This window comes from Larimichthys crocea, chromosome XIV (genome assembly GCF_000972845.2).
Source record: "Larimichthys crocea isolate SSNF chromosome XIV, L_crocea_2.0, whole genome shotgun sequence".
In the NCBI taxonomy this organism is placed as follows: domain Eukaryota; kingdom Metazoa; phylum Chordata; class Actinopteri; family Sciaenidae; genus Larimichthys; species Larimichthys crocea.
In genome coordinates this window covers 286,932-306,957 of record NC_040024.1, presented here as the reverse complement: position 1 = coordinate 306,957, position 20,026 = coordinate 286,932, and the positions used below count along the sequence as shown (strand labels likewise).

General features: G+C 40.9%; 1 protein-coding gene across 1 annotated transcript in view; it reads right to left on the bottom strand.

Annotated features, from left to right (window-relative positions):
• adam19a (ADAM metallopeptidase domain 19a) overlaps nt 1-20,026 on the bottom strand; it is a 191,412-nt gene that overhangs the window by 66,227 nt on the left and 105,159 nt on the right. The window contains exon 4 of the mRNA XM_019255667.2: nt 9,259-9,340. Within this exon, the coding sequence (XP_019111212.2) occupies nt 9,259-9,340 (82 nt within the window). The remainder of the gene's footprint in view (nt 1-9,258; nt 9,341-20,026) is intronic.

The following is a 20,026-nucleotide window of genomic DNA, read 5'->3' as shown; positions in this document are numbered from 1 at the left end:
AAAATTAAAGGAAGAGGAAAAAAGGGATGAAATCAGGCATTATAAATAACACTTTTGACATCTAAAGTACAAAGGTATCACAGCTTTCATGATTTTTAGAGCGGCTCTGCCTCCGGGCCTGTAGACCTGCTGTTAATGCTGAAAAGGGATTTATCACCACGAGGTATGAATTATGGCTGCATGTCGATTTTTGATGATTCAAAAAGAGTCTGTCAGCTTATCAGAGAGTGAAATGAGCTCTTTCATTTGAACAGCAGCTGCAGCGGTGAGTGCTCCGTCAGAGCCAACATACAAATCAATTGTCAGTGAGAAACCTGCCTGCCAACCCGGAGCAATTAGTCTGCTTACATGTGGAGGATATGATGTGGATGCACATTCAGCCTTGTCTGAACCGTGTGGGGGGAAAACCTGCTTTGCAGTTTGGAATTCAACTTGCCAAGAATGATAATGGTCTATTGTTCCCGCCAAAGAATTAATTTCTTTAAGTGTGAACAGAGAAGGTGAAGCACTTCTAGATCAGGACCACAAAACAAGAGGTTAAGGAGACAGCTCTCAGAGAAAGAATGGATTCGGGCAGCCCACCAAATAGATTTGTTTCACCCCGATGACTGTAGGAAAACATAGCTGGATGTCAAATGCCAGATGTTTGAGTTCCTCCAATAAACTTCAGACTCAGCCACTCCAAATGTATTCATACCACCATGATTTATCTGTCTAACACTTTCATCACAGTAAAAAAAAAAAAAAAAAAAGCCAACAGGAATCACATAAAATAAGAACTGACTTAGACTGTGTCGCCGTTATCCGGGTTTGACAGGCGCTCTACCCCGGCTCTGACTTCTTACCCAGTTTTAAGTTTTTAGCCTTTGTTTTAATCATGTCGTTTTGCCCTCTCTGTTTCTACTGACACTTCTTAATGGGCTAAAGAAGATTCTAACCCTTACACCTTTAATGGACAACAGTTGGCGATCAGTCCAGTTTGATACCAACACGGACTCACACGCCACTACTCGGCCAAACAAAACCTGCTTTTAATGCTTCTACCGTTCGCTGGATTATTTCAACTAAACTGTTTTTAATGTTTTTAATTTTATTTATTTTATTTTGTCACTTTTGAGTCTTACTTGGACAGTACCAGCTGTCATGGCTGTGTGCGTGGACTGCACCATTTCTTACTGGGGATTCACACGGGGGACGTAAGCACGGCAAAACGGCTGCGCCGTGGTTTAGCTCCGTCCTCTTCCTGGCGTCAATCCCCACTAGGCGCATGACGGCAGTGTAGCGAGCCAGCTGTAGTCACGCGAGATCAGGAGATCACGCGAGAATCCTGGACGTACACGAGACCCGGCGATATATAAAGAAACAACAACAACAAACAGCTGACTTTGCTTCTCAGACGTGGAAGAGATTATACAATTATTAGATTATACAACAATTAGTCTCTCATCCCGTGAGCTGCCGGTCGTGGGGGCGGTCTGGCTGCTATATTTAAGAAGAGCTTCAGATGCCGGTCGATAACCGCTAATAATTACTCCAGCTTCGAACTTCAGCTGTTCGTGATTGACCTCACCTGCCCTGTGCTGTGTGCCACAGTTTATCGCCCACCCAGATTTAATAAGGACTTTCTTCAAGAGTTCAAGAGTTTTTGTATAGTATATCCCAAAGTTTGATCAACTGTTGATTTGTGGAGACTATAATATTCATGTTTGTGCAGCAAATCAACTGGCCAACGAATTCAACGGCCTCTTAGATTCTTTTGATCTCACTCAATCTGTTAATGCACCAACACATGAGCATGGGCACACTCTTGACCTTGTCATTTCTCATGGGCTTTTAGTTTCCCACAGAGAAATAGTTGACACTGCTATCTTGGATCACCTCCCTGTTGTTTTCGACTTTGCCAATAAGCCAGTTTCCCCAGCTCGCAGACGCCAAATCTTTACTCCATCAACGGCTGGGGAGTTAGCTGCTGCCTTCAGGAACTCTCAGCTGCTTGATGACTGTTGGCTGGTTCCTCCCCTTTGTTCAGACAGCCTACTCTCCACTTTCCATTCAACATGTTCAGTGATTCTTGACTCTGTTGCCCCTTTTCGTCAAAAGACTACCAAAACCAAGTCAGATCCCTGGTTGAATGACTAGACTCCCATCTGCTCAGACAACAATGAAGACAGGCTGAACGGCGATGGAAAAAGGATAAACTGCATGTATCCCTGGGATGGTTAAGGGACAGTTTGGCTGCCTACCAGAGAGCTCTAAAGGAAGCCAAGTCCAAATATTTGTCCTTCATCATAGCTAACAGCTCTCATCATCCAAGACTGCTATTTAATAATATTGATTCTGTCGTTAATCCACGCCCCACTGTCCTGTCCGATGCCTCCACCACAACCTGCGAAGAGTTTGTGTATTTTTTCACTGATAAAATGCCATCTGTCAGGCAGAATATCTGTAATATAAATATGACCCTTGTTGATGTCTGTGTTGTTTTTGAGCGGTTTGAGAACATTTCTCTGTCGTCTTCTAATCAGGTGGTTAGTGGCATGAAACCCACAAACTGTCTCTTAGATATCATTCCAGCCAAGTTTTTGAAGGAGGTTCTGAGTTCTGTTGGGTCAAGTCTGCTTGTTTTTATAAACACTTGTCTTAGCGCAGGGTCTGTTCCAGCTGCCTTCAAACACGTGTGGTTAGGCCCCTCCTAAAAAAACGCATCTCGACCCCTCTGTGCTCTCCAATTTTAGACCTGTCTCCCACTTGCCTTTTCTTTCTAAGGTTTTAGAAAAAGTTGTTTTTATTTATTTATTTAATTGCAGACATTTTTGGAGATCAATTCTATTCTTGATAAATTTCTGGTTTTATATCCCGACATAGCACCGAGTCAGCACTGTTAAAGGTCCACAATGATATTGCCTTGTCTGTGGATGCTGGGAATCCTGCTGTGCTGGTGCTGCTGGACCTCAACAGTGGCCTTTGAAACAGTCGACCATGCAGTCCTTGTATCTCGCCTAGAGCAGCACATTGGCATCCGTGGCACCACTCTCTAATGGTTTAGTTCATACCTGGCAAACAGGAGTTTCTCTGTCGTGATTGGTGACCACTGCTCCTCAAGTGCATCCCTGCCTTGTGGGGTGCCACAGGGATCTATTCTTGGCCCTATTCTTTTTTCATTGTATATGCTACCTCTGGGATCAATTATAAAAAAAACACAATCTGTCCTTTCACTTTTATGCCGACGATTTGCAGATATATTTGCCCATGTGACCAAACGAAAACACTGCACTTACTTACTTACTTACTGCATTACAGATATAAAGCGGTGGCTGGCACAGAACTTTTTGCACTTAAATGACAGCAAAACTGAATGCATTTTGTTTGGTTCACCATTTATGTCGATTGTCTTCACCACAAACTCTGGCCCTTCTTTTTAAATCACATGTCAAAAATCTTGGGGTAACATTTGATAATAGGCTCAAATTTGACAAACAGATTAGCTCTGTTGTCAGCACAAGCTTTTTTCAGCTCCGTCTTTTAGCCAAAGTGAAGTCTCAGTCGGCAGGATCTCGAGAGGGCAATCCACGCTTTCATCAGTTCCTGACTGGACTACTGCAATGCCCTTTACGTTGGCCTCAGTCAGTCCTCAATTTCTCGTCTCCAACTTGTGCAGAACGCTGCTGCCCGATTTTTAACAAGCACGTCCAGATGCAAACACATTACCCCTGTGCAAAGGGGCGGAAACTTTCCATGGGAATTTAAGCTCAGGAAGTTTGAGAATTCTCCAAATGTAAATTGGGGGTAATTTAAACAAACAGACTGTTCAGAAATCACCTGTGCAGTTAGGGGGCGTGGTCCCAACAGCCCTGTAGTAAGCAGTGTACAAGTGTACTTGCATGAAACCTGGTTGTTTTAGTCAAGATTATATTTAAGACTATATTTAAGTTATCTGTTAAGGGCTACCCTTCAATTTTGTAAATTCTTGGTTTATTCTCTTTATTCCCAAAAATTCAGATAAATTCTGGTTAATTCCAATGGAAAGTTTCCAACTTAAAAAAAATCCTAGAATTTTGCACCCCTACCTGTGAGTATTTGCCCAGCTCTGGTTGCTCAGAGTTGCAGACAAACTGAATTAACTAAGGCGATTCCCCAGTCTTAAAGAGATTAACGCAAAGTAAACCAAAGGTATTAAAAGATCACAGAGATCCTCAGTTAACTGACCAATTACCCCGAAAATATCACTGCAAATGAATTGTTTCTATAATAAATCATTTTGAGTGCTGTGTGGGGAAGACTGTCTCTATTGGTTTATATTCTGATGAAAGGGACAGAAATATGTTTTGCTATGAGCTCAATCACAGAGCAATGCCTCGGCTTATTCTCTGCAGTGTGGACCGGGCTGCTGAGGCGAGACGGTCAGGCTCTGTGAATCACAACACAACAACAAAAATCAACTGGTGAACGTTGACGTCACGAAAAACTGATCTTAACTTCAGGCCGATGTTGCAACACTGTTTCATAAAAGCGTTGTTTGTTTTCTCTGAGATCTCAGCACCTCGCTCCTGTACTGTGTTGTTTCATTTCATCTCAAGGTTGAACCATTGTGTGCCAAGAACAAAACATCATGCATCACATGATGGCTGAAAGAGATGTTTCAGTGCAGATAGCTGGCAGGTAGAACTCAACATGAAATGCTTAGGTTGGAATTTACTTATTGATTTGAATAAATTTGCACAGCAGAACTGATAATCCTCAATGACTGTTACACGATGAAGTTAGACAGCTTATTTCCAACATACAGTCTGTGTTGCAGTCAAGACCAAGACCAGACCAAGACTTTCAGTGGTTGAGACCAAGTCATAACCATGACCAGACAAGCCTACTTAGCTTATATTCACCAAATCTCTTTGGCTGAGGCGTGCTTCCAGCTGTCTCTGTCAGCTTTGCGTTGCAGGATTTACAGACTGCTCTGTGTTTTCTTTTGGACACTGTTTTACAGATAAAACTCTTTGTGGTTTAGGGAGACACATTTTATTACTGAAGATCTGGCTGACATCCTCCCACACAGCCACAGCTTCTTCTCCTGTTTCCTGACATTCGCTTGCGTGTGAAAGAGGGCAAATAAACCAGACAGCGCATGCATAATCTAGTGATATCCATTTAGTTGTGGTCTTGACTGGTATTTAAATAAGTCCTCTTTGTCGAAACCAAGGCGAAACTGAGACCAAGACCAAGAAAACATGCGGTTGATTTTGAGACAAGACCTTTAAAAAGTGTCTGTTAGACTGAAAACGTGAAAAGACTTTGAACGATATATTACTGAAATGTGGAGTTAGAGGTGGAGTGACTTAGCTAAGAATGTTCCAAGCTCTCTTTATAGAAGAGCCGAAAAACGACTGAAACCGCTATTCTAGCATTTTTTTTTGCTGTCAAACTCTGAAACCAGCAAACATTTCTGAAACACCTTTTGTTGAACAGCTTTGTGAGCTTTTAATCAGCCAAAGCATTTCAGTCATTTGTAAACACACATGGAAGACTAAAACAGTATTTAATGTTATAAGTAACATATTCTAAAGCTAAATCTGTTACCTTACATGATATGTGGCAAACTGTACATACACACAAAATGACCTTTGACCTAAGTACTCATACTGTTCTGCCTCCAAAGCAAGTAAAGGGTGACTGTATCCTCTTCTCCATAATGAGAAATGAGAGCCCCAAATTAAAGTAACCACTGAATTTTAATCAACTTTTATTAGTTTGAAGAAGTTATGCATCATTTAACGAAGCATGGGCTTACATAAACGGGCATGCAGCTCTGCAGCCAAATGTCTACTAAGGACAAATGAATGATTTGGTTCCTGTGATGTAGCTAATCAGGGTGCTCAGCCACCTCTGATCATCACAAACTCTTGAGACGTGAGACGTCTACAAAGATAAGATAACTTGAGTCTTTAATGATAGAAATCAAGTGACTTCTGTGACTGCTAAACACTGTTGATTAAAGCACAAAGACGCAATCACTATTTTTGTTCCTCACTTTTAAGTCTCAACATTAGAAAAACCAAGAAGACAGACCATCACTGTGTTTAAGAAGACACTATCCAGGTTATTCATCCTGAGGAAGTTAAAGTACTTTTAGACAAGCAGCGATTATTTGAATGTTTTCTATCAAAATATGTGGCCGGCCTTTGCCTTGTTTGACTGCAGGATGATGTGCACCCCTTGAATTGAATACCTAATAACCTTAATGAGTAACTTAAGGCTTCAGGCCTTTGTGTCCAAACACCAAGTGGATTTTATATGTAGTCATTAGAGCATCTATTTTATGGTCTTTTTATTTTATGGTTCAGCTGAAATATTCACTTTGTGATGAGGAAAATCCCTCAGTAATAGAAAGTGAGAGTCAAAATGAGGCGATTTGATGTTCGATATGATCAAATCTTCTGTTAAGCTTCAAATTCCAAAAGATTCTGACTTGCTTTCATGAGTGGGCGTGGCTTCAGCACATTCAGTGGACACGCCCCCACAGTCCTGGAGCTGAGAATTCATTTTTACCTGATTTTAACACCTAATTTCATAAACTTGTTGATATTTTAATCATTCAAGTTTGGCTGGATGGTTAATAACACTTTCTTCTTTGGTCTGATAAACTCAGAACACACGTTTATTCTTTCTTTACATTCTTTAAAGGATGTCCCTTTCCTTTTCCTGCTCTGTATTATGAAGTTCTCTAAATGTGACTTGGTGGCACAGTGCGGCGTACGCTGCTAATATTCTCAGATATATGCTGGTTATTCTTTATGTGACATATATCAGACGTCAGAATGTGTGTGATAATCGCTGATATTACAATGCTACGTGCATCATTACACAACATATTGATAAATGCCGCGGATTGATTAGAGTCACCGAGGCTGCAAACTGACACATTAGAGCTGCTTCATCATGTTGTTCAGTTAGTGTGTGTGTACCGTGTTACTGTGTATAGTGTTTGTACTATTGCACCTATCTGTTTCACATGTTTTTACATACATGATGTGTTCTGTTCAGGCGGTTCACACAGCGGCTCTCAGTCTTTCATATAGCTTTGATTTCCTGTAACACACTCTCCACCTGGCTAACAAGCCCTGTTTCCAATTTTGCCAAGCACAGCCTGTCTGACACACGGCCGACAGCGTTAATAAAGTGCTTCATAATTTATGCATCACTTATGGCAGTGGTCCTGTGCCGCCATGACGTCTCCCGTGTGGTCAGGAGAAATATGATAAAAGACATAATCCAGTGTTTTACAGCGCATGGCTTCAACCTGCAGTTATTTTATTACAAACTGCTGGAACTTTCTGTTTGAGTTCTCGTTCCTTCAGTCTGGTCTGTCAAGCGGCACTAGTTAGTCATCTTCTAGATTTCCCAGAAAGCTTTTAACAGCCCCAAGAAAAAGAGAATCTCTGTATAGACTTTGTGACCTTAACATGAACACAAAACCGACCACAGTCAACAGGCAGCAACCTCCTGCTGATATATTAATACTTATTGATAATATAGGTGGCTGCCAATATTGCAGATTAAATGTATATTTCCATTCACAAGTGTATAAATATATATATATATGATGTAAAAAAAAAAACGTATTTAGATCCAGTTTTCATTTTTGAAAATGCAGAATTCTAACTAGAATCATAACAAAACTAAAAATATTATTGCAAAATGTTTTTTCTGTGTACTCGGTGTAAGCCTAACACGGGACTCACACCGAACGCGGAACGGAAGCGGAACGGAAGCGGAACGGTACTTTGCCCGGCGTCAACTCACACCGGACGCGGAACAGCCGCGGAACGGCAGCGGAGCGAGCTGGCCGTATTCACGCGAGATCACGAGATCACGCGAGAATCCTGGACGTATGCGAGACCCCGCGTATAAACAGTGTATAAAAAAACAACAACAACAAACAGCTGACTTTGCTTCTCCGACGTGGAGGAGATTATAAAAAGCATCTGTTGTGTCATAAATGATTGTGTGTTGTTCCACTTCAACAATTAGTCTCTCGTTGAGACCCTTTGATCGATCTTTGATCACCTGGTGCCACCGGTTATGACGTCACGTTGATGTGAAGTTGTAAAAAGCTACAAGAACTGTGTATTGTGTTTTATTTTGAAAGGGGGCGGAAGTTTATTACGTTGATTCAAGGCCCGGTTTCCTGTCTGGTCTGTTGAAATTTACGAGGTTCAGCCGCGGCTCGCAGAAGAAATAGAAATCCTGCGGAAAGCTCGCGCCGTGGCGCGGAGAGCCGCTTCTGGGACGCTTCTGATCCGCGTCTGATCCGCGCCCGGTGTGAGTGCTCTCATTGACTAGACTGGATTCTATTTGCTACGGTGACCGTGGCGGTGCCGTTCCGCTTCCGTTCCGCTTCCGTTCCGCGTCCGGTGTGAGTTGGCCTTAACACTGCCATGAAGCTGAGTGACTGAATGTTATTGGACGAAAATGTGCAAATCTAATCCTGTTCTTTTTTTTCCACAAACTGGAACTTTGAATTTGATTTTGGATGATGCTTAGATATTTGCTCATTTACAATGAGAGAAGATTGACTAATTGAACCCAAGAATCCTGAAATCACACACATTTTCATTTTCAATAAAAATGAGCAAAAATGAGGACACAATTCAACTCTACAGCTTTAAACGAGAAGAGTCAAATCACAATAACATTATGTTCAATTATTCAAAATTATTTGTCCTGAATGTGCACAAGTGTAAATGATATTTCATTAAATTATTTGAATGTTGGCAGCCAGATACCTCCGTACAGGTGACACTGTTGATCCTTTGCACATCACAAAATATTAAAGCTGTATTTCTTTTGTAAGACCAAAGTACAAAATAAATCATATTCAGTGGTAAGATCATAGTTGTGTAAAGCTCTTCAATAATGCATCATAAAAGGATTATTTCAAATGTAAATCCTAATTGATGTGCAGAAATATGCAGTCCTCAAATGAGATGCCAAATCACAGACAGACGCTATATGAAAGTTTTAATCCTGCAAGATGATTTACATACCAGAAATGAAGGAGGCCGCCTGTGGATACAGTGGGCTGGATAAGCCAGCTCATATTTTCTGTTATATATAAGCAGCGATGTGCAATAAACATGACATGGCCCCTCAGGCCTCTACTTAAGTATCAGAAGTGTTAAGATTGGAATTGAGGTATAGTTTAGTGTGATTTAATAAGCAGCAGTTCCTTCACACTGACTTTAACCTTGGCTTCATACTTACAGTGTAGTTGTTGTTGTTCACAGTCACTGGCCGTCCATCCTCAGTGTAGTAGGTCTCGGTAAAGTCTGGACCTAAAAGCTCCCTGAGGAAGAAGAAGACGACAGGTGATTAGATAAGTATGAACTGATGATCCTTTGTGTGATTTGGGTCGCGGTGAGAAATCAGACAGAACAGTAAAAAAAACAGTGTGGAGCCATGAGTGCATACACTGAGCGGGTTCAGTCTTTGCGTCTCATCTCTTTCATTGACAGACCATTTGAGACACTGCAGGCAGCTTGTGTTTATCCATTTGGAACATCTCGCTTTAGCTGTCCAGTTTTGTTAAAGAATGACTATATCCACGGTAACCAAATGGAGAAAATAAAGGGCACGCTGGCAGTAATTGTTTCTGAACCTTGTTCCATCATCAGATAATGTCATGATATAATAAACAGAGACGGGCTGCCAGTGCTTTGACAAACAGCTAGCTTTTCTTCCTCTTTATCAGCTAATGACATTAGCTAGTCCGGCTAAGTGATTGACAGCAGCTGACTGCGTGGTTGCCTAGCAATAACAAAGAACATTTCCTGAGCTGAACAGTGAAGGCAGCGTGCACAGGTGATGTGTGTTTGAGTTCACTCAGTTCTAATAAAGTTAAACAGGGCATATTAAAGAAAGGGTGTGTATTAATATACCATAAATTATAAGTGCACCATCACAAAGTTAAAGACAACCCATCATAACTGTCTTTCACTCTCACCAGACATTTTATATTTTATCCTTACATTTGTTCAGAAGCCCTAAAATACTCAACATGAATCAGAAAGAGCTCCACAGCTATGACACCTATCTGCATACTTGGTCTCCTTTGATAGATGGAAGCTCAGAAATATGACTCCATTGTAAGTAATCCTACTTCTATGACCATTCCAGAGGAAATGGAGCTGCAATAAAGAAAAAAATAAGATTTCTATCCTTATCTAGTATATTTATATCTAGGTTTCAAAGGAAATACCATCATCCATACCAACATCCCATGATGGTTACAGCAAGCAAAGAAAGCAAAGAGCTACAGTGATGAATCTCTTTGAAATATTTTGGCACAAACACACATTCAGTCAGTGTGACGGTAAAATGTGAAGTTGTTTCCAGAAATAGCAAACGCCATGTTTTACCAGTAAATGGTAACTGGACTGTACTTATACAACGCCTTTCTAGTCCAAACCACAGCCGCTCGTACAGTACATTTAGGGTCACTGGAAATCTCTGTACACGTTATCGTGGGCTGATGAGAAAATGATCCTGGAACTTTTGATCATTACATTTATCCGTATTACTTTATTGTTAAAATACTTCATAAAAAGACAGTTTGGGCAACCATTGACAGTATAAAGAATGGACGTTGTATTCATGACGTCACCCACAGGTTTCTGAAGAGCTGACATTTAGAGTTTGATGACTCCAGCTACTACTTCTTTGCAGTTCTGCTTCTTCCACCTCCCCACTAATCCAAAAAAGGGCAAAGGCGTGGATTGTGGGTGGAGTTGAGGATGGATGAAGTCTGGATGCCCAAACAAGCCACCTGTGGCAGCACCCACCTGTCAATCAAAGCACCCATGCTCTTAATCCTGCATAACTTTAAGCCTTAATATCATTTAAACAGGTGAGTTCTATATAAATTCACCCTCAGTACAGTTGTCATGAACGGGGAAATGAGCTACAGGGACCAAAACTGTTTTTTGTACCAGGCTGTAAACATACACACACACACACACACACACACACACACACACACACACACACACACACATACACATACACATACACATACACATACACACACACACAAACACAGACTGTCTGTCAGAACTGGTTGGATTAGCGGAGCTCATTAATCCTGTGCGTCACAGCGACCTTTCCAGACAACACGATGATTTCCTGAAGACGACCATGCTTCGCTTGTTCAATTGTTGTCATCATGAGTCACTGTGATTGGCTCAGCTGTTTCAGAGTCATGCGAACAGTAATGTGATTGGCTGACAGTGTTATTATTAACCAACACACCAGTGCAGTTCATTAAGATGCCCGGGGCTGCCGCTTTGTGCTTACAAGAATATAATGTCTCTATAGTTTGTCTCTATGTTGCCTGTGTTGAACTGGTGACTTGTCCAGGATGTACCCCGCCTCTCGCCCAAAGTCAGCTTGGATAGGCTCCAACCCACCATGACCCTGATGAGGATAAACAGTTACAGATGAATGTGGATGGATTATATGATCGAAATAATAAGCATCTGGTCATAGAGATCACAGCGGGTGAAACAGACCAGACACAATCTATATAAATGTGTCTGACGGACGGCTGTAAGCTTGTTCACGCTCAGAGTAATGACAGCGTTTGTCTGATGTGTGAGACCTCATTCTGTTTCACACGACACTCTCCCACTGAAGCTCCACTTTGAAGAAAGTGCAAAGTCAGACAAAGCTTCAATGATATTCATAACTTCTTCCTTTGCTTGCCGACATCCCGGTATGATTTTTTGATATTGCCAAAGCTTGATTGCAGAAAGCGTAATCTCCTCCAAATGAAATGTTGGATCAGCAGGACTGGAGTCTTTCATGTTGATGGGGTTGGGCAGTGATAACAAAAAGGGACAGAGAAGGAAGAAAATTCCTTCATTGTGATTGGGTCCAATTTGATTCATCTAGTTACTTATCTTGCGCAAATTCTTATGTGGTGCAAGCTAACTTTTCTTTATCTGCACTTGTGTTAGTGCACCACTGACAGACTGCTTGCTGCAAAAGAAAGAGACATTATTGGTGGATGTCTCCTCAAAGGTCACCTTACAACAAAAGTGCATTGGCTCCATTTTAGCCTGCAAGAGAAAAAGGTGACATTTGTCATGTCTGGGAAAGAAGGAGTCGGTTGTCAAATGCCAAGACGTCCCCGGACGAAGGCTTCAGTGTTACAGATGTATGGATGAGCGGTACCAGGAGGACATCTGGCCTTATTCTGCTTCCGTGTGTGACTGAATTACTGACCAGGCGGACGCACTCTGGCAGCAGATCCATGAGCAGAAATGGACAAATGGAAGATGGACATGAAAAGATGAGCCCAATCTCCATTTGGTCCCGGGGGCCGTATTGTATTATTCATTGAAGGGGATCATAATGGAACATAATCCAGCTTTCTCACTGCTTTTACTGCAGACAATTTGCTCTGCAATATAAAAAGACTGTCTTACGTGGCAGTCCTGTAAAGTTAATTTGATTGAAGCCGGTGCACAGACAGCAGTGTGTGAAATTCAACTCCATCTTACTCGGGACAGTATTTACACAGTATTTTCATCAAAGGGAGAAGGAGGAAAAAAGATGATTGCTTTTCATAGCAGGTGACTGTCTTTCAAACTAGAGGACGGTGTGGAGACTAAGATCACAGTCAAATATCTCCTTTGGCTTAATTAAAAACTGGCAAAGTGTGTGATTATGTCTGAAAACCTTGAAGCTCTGCAAACACTGCTGAACGTTCACAGAGAGTGACCACCTACTGCGTATGACAAATGACCTTTCGTGTTCCAGGCGTCCATCTGTGTGTAATCACAGGTCTGCCGCTCTGGCAACCCGAGCCTGATTGAAGCTGTCAGGCTGTCAGGTACATGTTCACCTGCGCACTGCAGGTCTGTAGTGTTACAATCAACATTTGTTACTTGTTGTTGTTGCATTGCACGTAGATGTGCAAAGGGCCAACATCAAACCACTCGCTGGTGAGCAAACTATGTTGACAAATGGTGATTTATGGAAACTAAGGCATTAAAAAGGTAACAGAGAACCTTTAATTTGTCAGGTCCTGGAGCGTCTGCTCTTTGAGGTTGAGCTGATTCATTGTTCTGGTTGATTGAGCGTGTGTGATGGTTGGTGACAGCTGAATTACCACAGTTTGTCTTGAGGAAAAGACCCTTTTTATTTTCCTAGCTCTGGGTTTGGCCATCAGTTCTATTAGTTCTGACACACTGTGGTAACCAAAGTGCGCAGAGTTGTTGAGCTCTTGGAACACGGCAACATCAGTGAATACAGGTGCGATGATTGGTTGTAGCCAGATTATTTAACCAAATAACACAAAGAGTGACTGCACCTATAATAATACAGATAACCCTTCAGTGCTGGATGTTTCAAACAGATGTGTGGGTTCAGTTCACTGTTCAGCTTTGTTTTTCCTTCTAAATAAGTCGGTTTGTTTCCAACCTGTCTGACCACTTTGTTTGTTCCCATGTCGGTCACCACGTTCTGACATCTTATCAGCTACGCTGTTGACTATGATGTCATCATAACCGATAGGAACTGCCTCCAACAGTTCACCAACGTATCTGAGTTTTTGTAGTTTCAATGTGATGAATAAAACAGATGTAGGTGCAAACCTTTGAGATGGTCTCTCCACAAAAGCATTCAGGGTGGTGCACTTGGTTGTACACACTAATAGACAATAAACGTAGTCGTGTAGTGAAAAAAAAAAACGTTTGAAAGTCATTTTTCAGAAAGTTCGAAAAATTGTTCGCTGTTTCAGATGCTGTTAGGCTGTCATGCATATTAATGGTAGATAGCCACCATATTGCTCTTGGGTTCTGACCCATTCAAATAGTAGAAAATGACAGATTTCTGTGCTGCTTTTGGATGTTCTAACAAAATAAAAGCTAAAACCAAGCAATATTTGACTGTTATGGATGTGTTGAATTGGATATTACATCACCAAAAGATTTAAGCTAACATGAAGCTAAGCATGGTTCAAAACACTAAGTTAAGCTAACATATGTCAGGTAAAGCCCTCATAGACTTACATGCCATAGCTTCTTCTCACCAGTTTGATACATTATACATTGAGACATGGCTCCAATGAACAGCAGGAGCCAAATCTGTATCTATGTACAGTATTGTACTTTTGTACTTTATTTTCAAAGGATAACCACTTGAGATGTACCATCTCATTTTCGAGGGGGTCCTTATTGCCAACAGAGATACAAAACAGGTCATCAATAGTACAGGAATAAATATGAATACATATATGAACACAAAAACATGATACAATGTAAAGACGCAGACACCCATTTACACACATTCGCACACCACAATGCTCCACCGATCCTAACTAGCCTTAAATTGTATTGTAAGCTGAGTGGAATCAGATATTGTTTCAGATAAGAAGGGAAATTAAAGTAGTTGCACTTAAAAATGAATAGTAATCAGTGAACATGCCTCCTGGACTTGGGGGCCAGCCAGTTTAAAGACTGGTACATCTGGCAGTGATGGGTTTTATAAGGACACCTCAGTACAAATCTACACAGAGAATTATATAAGACAGAGAGAGGATGAAGATTTGTTTCTGAGGTGTTCTGATAGATGACATCACCATAATCAAGTATTGGAAGTATAAGCTGTGTAATAATTCGTTTACGGACTTGTAGGGAAAAGCATTCAATGGATCGATAAAGAGATTTCAGAAGAACATAGATTTGCTTGGAAATTGAGTTGATATGAAATTTAAAGGAGAGCTGTGAATCAAGCCAAAGACCCAGTATATATAATGTATCTATGGTTAGATAAGCACCTTGAGGCCTTCCATTTCCCCATAGTGTGAGCATGAAGGATAAAATGGAATACAACAGAAGCTTCAGTATTGACAGACTCTTTTGTACTGCAATTAGATCAGTACATCAGTGTCTGTATCAAGAGAGCTTTCACACTCAGGTCTGAATAAATACATCAGTGTTCATGGTGAATAACTCGAACCGAGGGTCTAAGGACAGAGGGTGTCACTCCCTGTACAGATTGTAAAGCCCTCAGAGGCAAATGTACTTTGTGACTTTAGGCTATACAAATAAAAATTGATTTGATTTGATTTGAATGTATTTGATGTGTGTGTGTGTTTCCAGTCCTGCTTCCCAACATCAGTTCTGTACTTCATTTGTACCAAAACAAATGACCTTTGGTGGAAATGTCGAGAATGGGAATGGGTGAAATGTGAATGATGTTTTATATTTACAGCGGCAGCACAGCACAACATTTCTCAGGTCCACTTTGTGTGTCACACTGTATGAATGAATAGTACGCACATGGAAGTTCAGTATCAAGTTGAGTTACGCTCCAGAAAGGTGAAGAATTTACCACCCTCACATTACTCTCGTGGTTGATTTTTCTTTGTTTTCGCCTCTGGAAACAAACCCCCACCTCTGTGAGTGAGGGAGTCTGCCACATACTGCGTTAAGCACTAGCGTCTACCATGAATGCTCATTAAAAAAAGTGCCAGTGGATGTGGAACAACTCATCAGTGGCCCTGATACTGAATAATTACACAAACACACCCAGCCTTTCTCTCTCTCTCTCTCCCTCAGAGCTGTAAAGCCACGCAGCGGAGCCGGGGTCAAACCGCTGTGCTACTTCCAAGAATAAAAGTAATGTCTCTCTTCGAGGCAGAGGGAAAACAGACAGGCAGTTCAGCTTTGGTGTGCTGATAATATTTGCTCTAATGAGCAAACCGAATGGGTAAACAGCTGGACACAGGCATGCAGTGTGTATGTTGTTTTTATACTCGTGATCTTTTCCCCCCTTTAGGCTTCCGATCTGTTAGCAACACTCATGTATTCTGGTTAAACAAGCTATAGGACAAAGCACACGGGGAGAAGAGGAGCACAACAAAAAAACAAGTGATGGATGATGAGTGAAGAGAATGATGTTACTGTCAGAGGCCGTCTCTGATCTGCAGACATGTTCCTGCAGGAATCCCCCATGTGGATGTCAGATGATGTTTGTGTGTGATCCTTCAAGGACAATACTGCTGTTCTCCAACAAGAAGCATCACTACAGGCACGTTTAACACGAGGCTCTGACTCATCAGTTATTTATGTAATCTATAAAATGTTAGACAACAATAAAAACAATGTCTAGAGCGCAAAGTGAGGTCAGACGGTGTGTGTGTGTTCTCTACTTGTGTGCAAACATTTGTTCTAAATAAGAATCATTCTTAAAGTTTAGACTTCTTGTAAACCTCCAGGCTGAGCCCAGCAGCTCTGTATCAGAAGTAAATCCTTTGACATTTATGTTTAATTGTGTTCTGTAATTCTTTTTATTGCACAATAATCACAGTGAGGCAATAAGAAGTACTGATAAAAGTAGCAGTTTCAAGAAAATACTTTATACTACATCAGGCGCTGCGACGAATCGCAGGGTTGTCCGGCAGGTGTGTATGTGTGTGGATGTGTGTATGTGTGTATTTGTGCTGAACGTGACCGCTGTGAAACAATCAGGAAGACAGTTTTTATTTCACTTTATTATTGTCACTTTGGACTAATTTGCAATACCTCTGCTAATGCTGTGATCTTCACTCAGTGTCTACAGCCTCACAATTGTATATAGTTTTTATCACTATCTGTCTACAGCCTCACAATTGTATATAGTTTTTATCACTATCTGTAGGTCTATTCCTTATTTTTATAAAAACATTTATTCTATTTTTGCTTTTATATAGTTTTCTATTTGTAAAGATCTTAGCACAGGTTTCATTTCCCCCCACATTTAATTTCTTCTTTGCACGTCAAATTACTATGCACATATTAAACGTTTAATTTAAATGCAGATTCAGTGCATTGGTTTAACTTTAACATATGTTTACTGTAGTATATAAATTTAATGTATGTTTATTGTAGTATGGGCTCATCTTAATGCATGCTTACTGTATGTTTACTGTGACTCTGTCTGTCTGTCTGTCTGTCTGTCTGTCTGTCTGTCTGTCTGTCGAGGCTGGTGCTCACTCACTCTCATTCATTGTCAAAGTCTCTTGACTAATGCTCACTCTCTCTCAAACTCTCTCTTTGCAGCATAGATTGCGAGCCAGAACAGCTAGGACACGACAGATAGAGCATCAGCCGTGTTTTTCCGAAAGTTGGATCTAGCTCCATTCCTCCGCCCCTGCAGCCTGCACTGCCACAGCCAAAACGGATGACCCCCGCTCGTATGAATGGAAACATCTGCACGCCTCACCTGTTCACCTGTTTGAATGTACCCTATGGGCAGCAATGAAGCCAGAAAAGTCAGTTAAAATAGCCCAAACTACAAAAATAAGTCAAGATTATTTCAAAACTATTTTTCTTCAGTGCTACATGTTGACTAAATATCACCTGCCCGTGGATGTTTACTCTGTGTGTTCTCATTAGAAACCCACAGGATGGGTGGAACACCACAAAACCTGCAGAAGACGTACATGTCTACAGTCAACAACACAGGTCTCACCTTTAGTCCATTTCCAATGAGACAAACAGACTTGATGAGCAAACACCAGCCAATGCATCCAGTGTTGTAGCCATCCAAACAAACCCATCACATGAAGATGACTAACAGTTCATGAGTGAAATGTTCTGCTGTCTGTCACGCCTAAGGGATGCTGGGACTAATAGGAAAACAGGGAATACCAGAGTCAGTGAATGGCTACATTGAAGGAAAGCTCTTCATTATTGTATTGAGTTGCTGAATGGAACTATCACATGCTGAATATTTAATACAGCGAGTGCTCGAGGCAGACATGCTCCCAAATGAAGCTCTCCGGAGGGGAAGTCATGCTGTTGTTACACATACAGGAAGCTGTAGCTTAGCTTTAACCTGACTGTTTCCTCTGACTTTCTCATGTGTGTGTGTGTGTGTCTGCACACTGATGTTCTTTATAGCTCTACAGAGAATGGATTTAAAGGATGGAGGAGGGGGACGTGTCTTTGATAGTATCCATGGTGATATGCCAGGGATCAGGCTACATTTTCTGGCTCACTGATAAACGTACATGAGGATCAGTTCTTGGCTGACAACAGAGATCAGAGTCTCCGGGGACCATCGATTATCACTGCTGTCAAGAGAAAACCTTGTGTCTCTACGACAGACGCTTTTTTAGGAACTAAGAGCGGCCTCTCTCTCTCTGCTGTTTATGTTCCCACAGCTGACAACTTGCTAACTGTTTGGAGTCCTACAGACCTGCTGCATATTTAATACAGCGAGCTAATAATAATAAAGCCAATAATATGATCAACCAATTCTTAATATGCAGAAAGTTTATAAAGTGCTAATCCTTGCACATTTATGAAGGTAACAAAATACAGACATGACCACAAGGCAGCGTTATTACACTGAATATGTATAAGTATAAACTTAAGACTTATCTTTTCAAAGACCGTGTAAAAGCAATGTTGGAAACTAGTTGCTGAAAACATGTGAAAAGACTTTGAACGATGTATTACTGAAATGTGGAGTTAGAGGTTCAAAGTTTTTCACCCTGAGCATACCCCTGCACCCCTAGCAGAGAGATGGAGATGAATTCATCTCGCTCAGAGTGTTTCAAAGTTAGTCATGTCATTTTCTGAACTCATCTGACACGTTTCAGTCACTTCAAAATGGCTGCTTGACTGCTCCCACGAGTGGGCGTGGCTTCAGTGCTTTTTTACCTGATTTTAACATCTAATTTCATAAACTTGTTGATATTTTTAATCGTTCAAATTTTGCTTGGTGGTTAATAACACTTTCTTCTTTGGTCTGACAAACTCAGAACACATTTCTATTCTTACTTTACACAGACTTTAATCTGGCTTTTACTTGAACCATTTTAAATATTTTTCTGTTTATGTATTTTAATGTTACACGATTTTTACCTTTATTTATTTAGCTATTATTTATTTGTTTATATACCTTAACCTTTATTTTAAGATATCTGGATGTTATTATGCTTTACTTTTATTCTTTTTTATCTAGCTATTTACACATTTTTACATAATTAGTTTTACTACTTTACTATTATACATGTTTAATGTTTTGTGGTGGAGGGTTGGAGGTAGGCAGTGGGTGTTGGGGTGTTTTTAGGTGAAGCACTTTGTGTTACATGTTTTGTATGAAAAGTGCTATACAAATAAAGAAATGATATGGGCAATGTACATACCAAGAACCCAACGAGAAAGATACTGACATGCACCTGTGTGTGTGTACGTGTGTGTGTGTGTACTTCTTTGGAATTTGCTGTGTAAAGAGTGTCAACACTGATTACAGATACACAGCAGATGAACTATGTTTTACAGCCAGTCCTCTAAGACCCCAAACACATGTGACACTTCCTCATCTGCCTCCTACCTCTGAAACACGTCATCAGTTTATAAAAAGTAGGAAACATTAAATACCAGCCTTAAAAAACCACAGATGAGCAGTTGGCATCAGTGTGTGAATGAGTAAATGTGTTGCTTTGAATTGGTAGGTACATCAGACAGTTGCTGTGTAAAAATATAAAAGTCTATTTTTCATCCATCTATTCAGATAAAAACATGCAAGCCAAGACAGTCAGAGGATTACAGGAGGGAGCACATGTTTGTGACATAACATGTGAACGAGCAGCGGCCACGTTCATCACTGCTCACAATAAAGAGCCTTAATCACACAAGAGGAAGTTCATGTATGTGTCGAAGACAGAGGACCAGTTAATAAATACACTCTCAGCCAATCACATCACTGGTCTCATGACTCTGAAACAGCTAAGCCAATCATAGTGACACTTGATGACAACAGCCCAACAGGTGAAGAATTGTCTTCTTGTTGTCTGGATTAGCAGAACCCTGTGACACTGAAGCCTCATCATCGTCAGTGCTTCCATCCGATGTTAAACTGTGACACAGCAGAGTTTACACTAATTCATTTTAAGAATAAAACCTGAATTCAGTTCTGAAGTTGGAAAGGAGGCTGTGACGCACAGGATTAATGAGCCACACTAATCCAAAGAGTT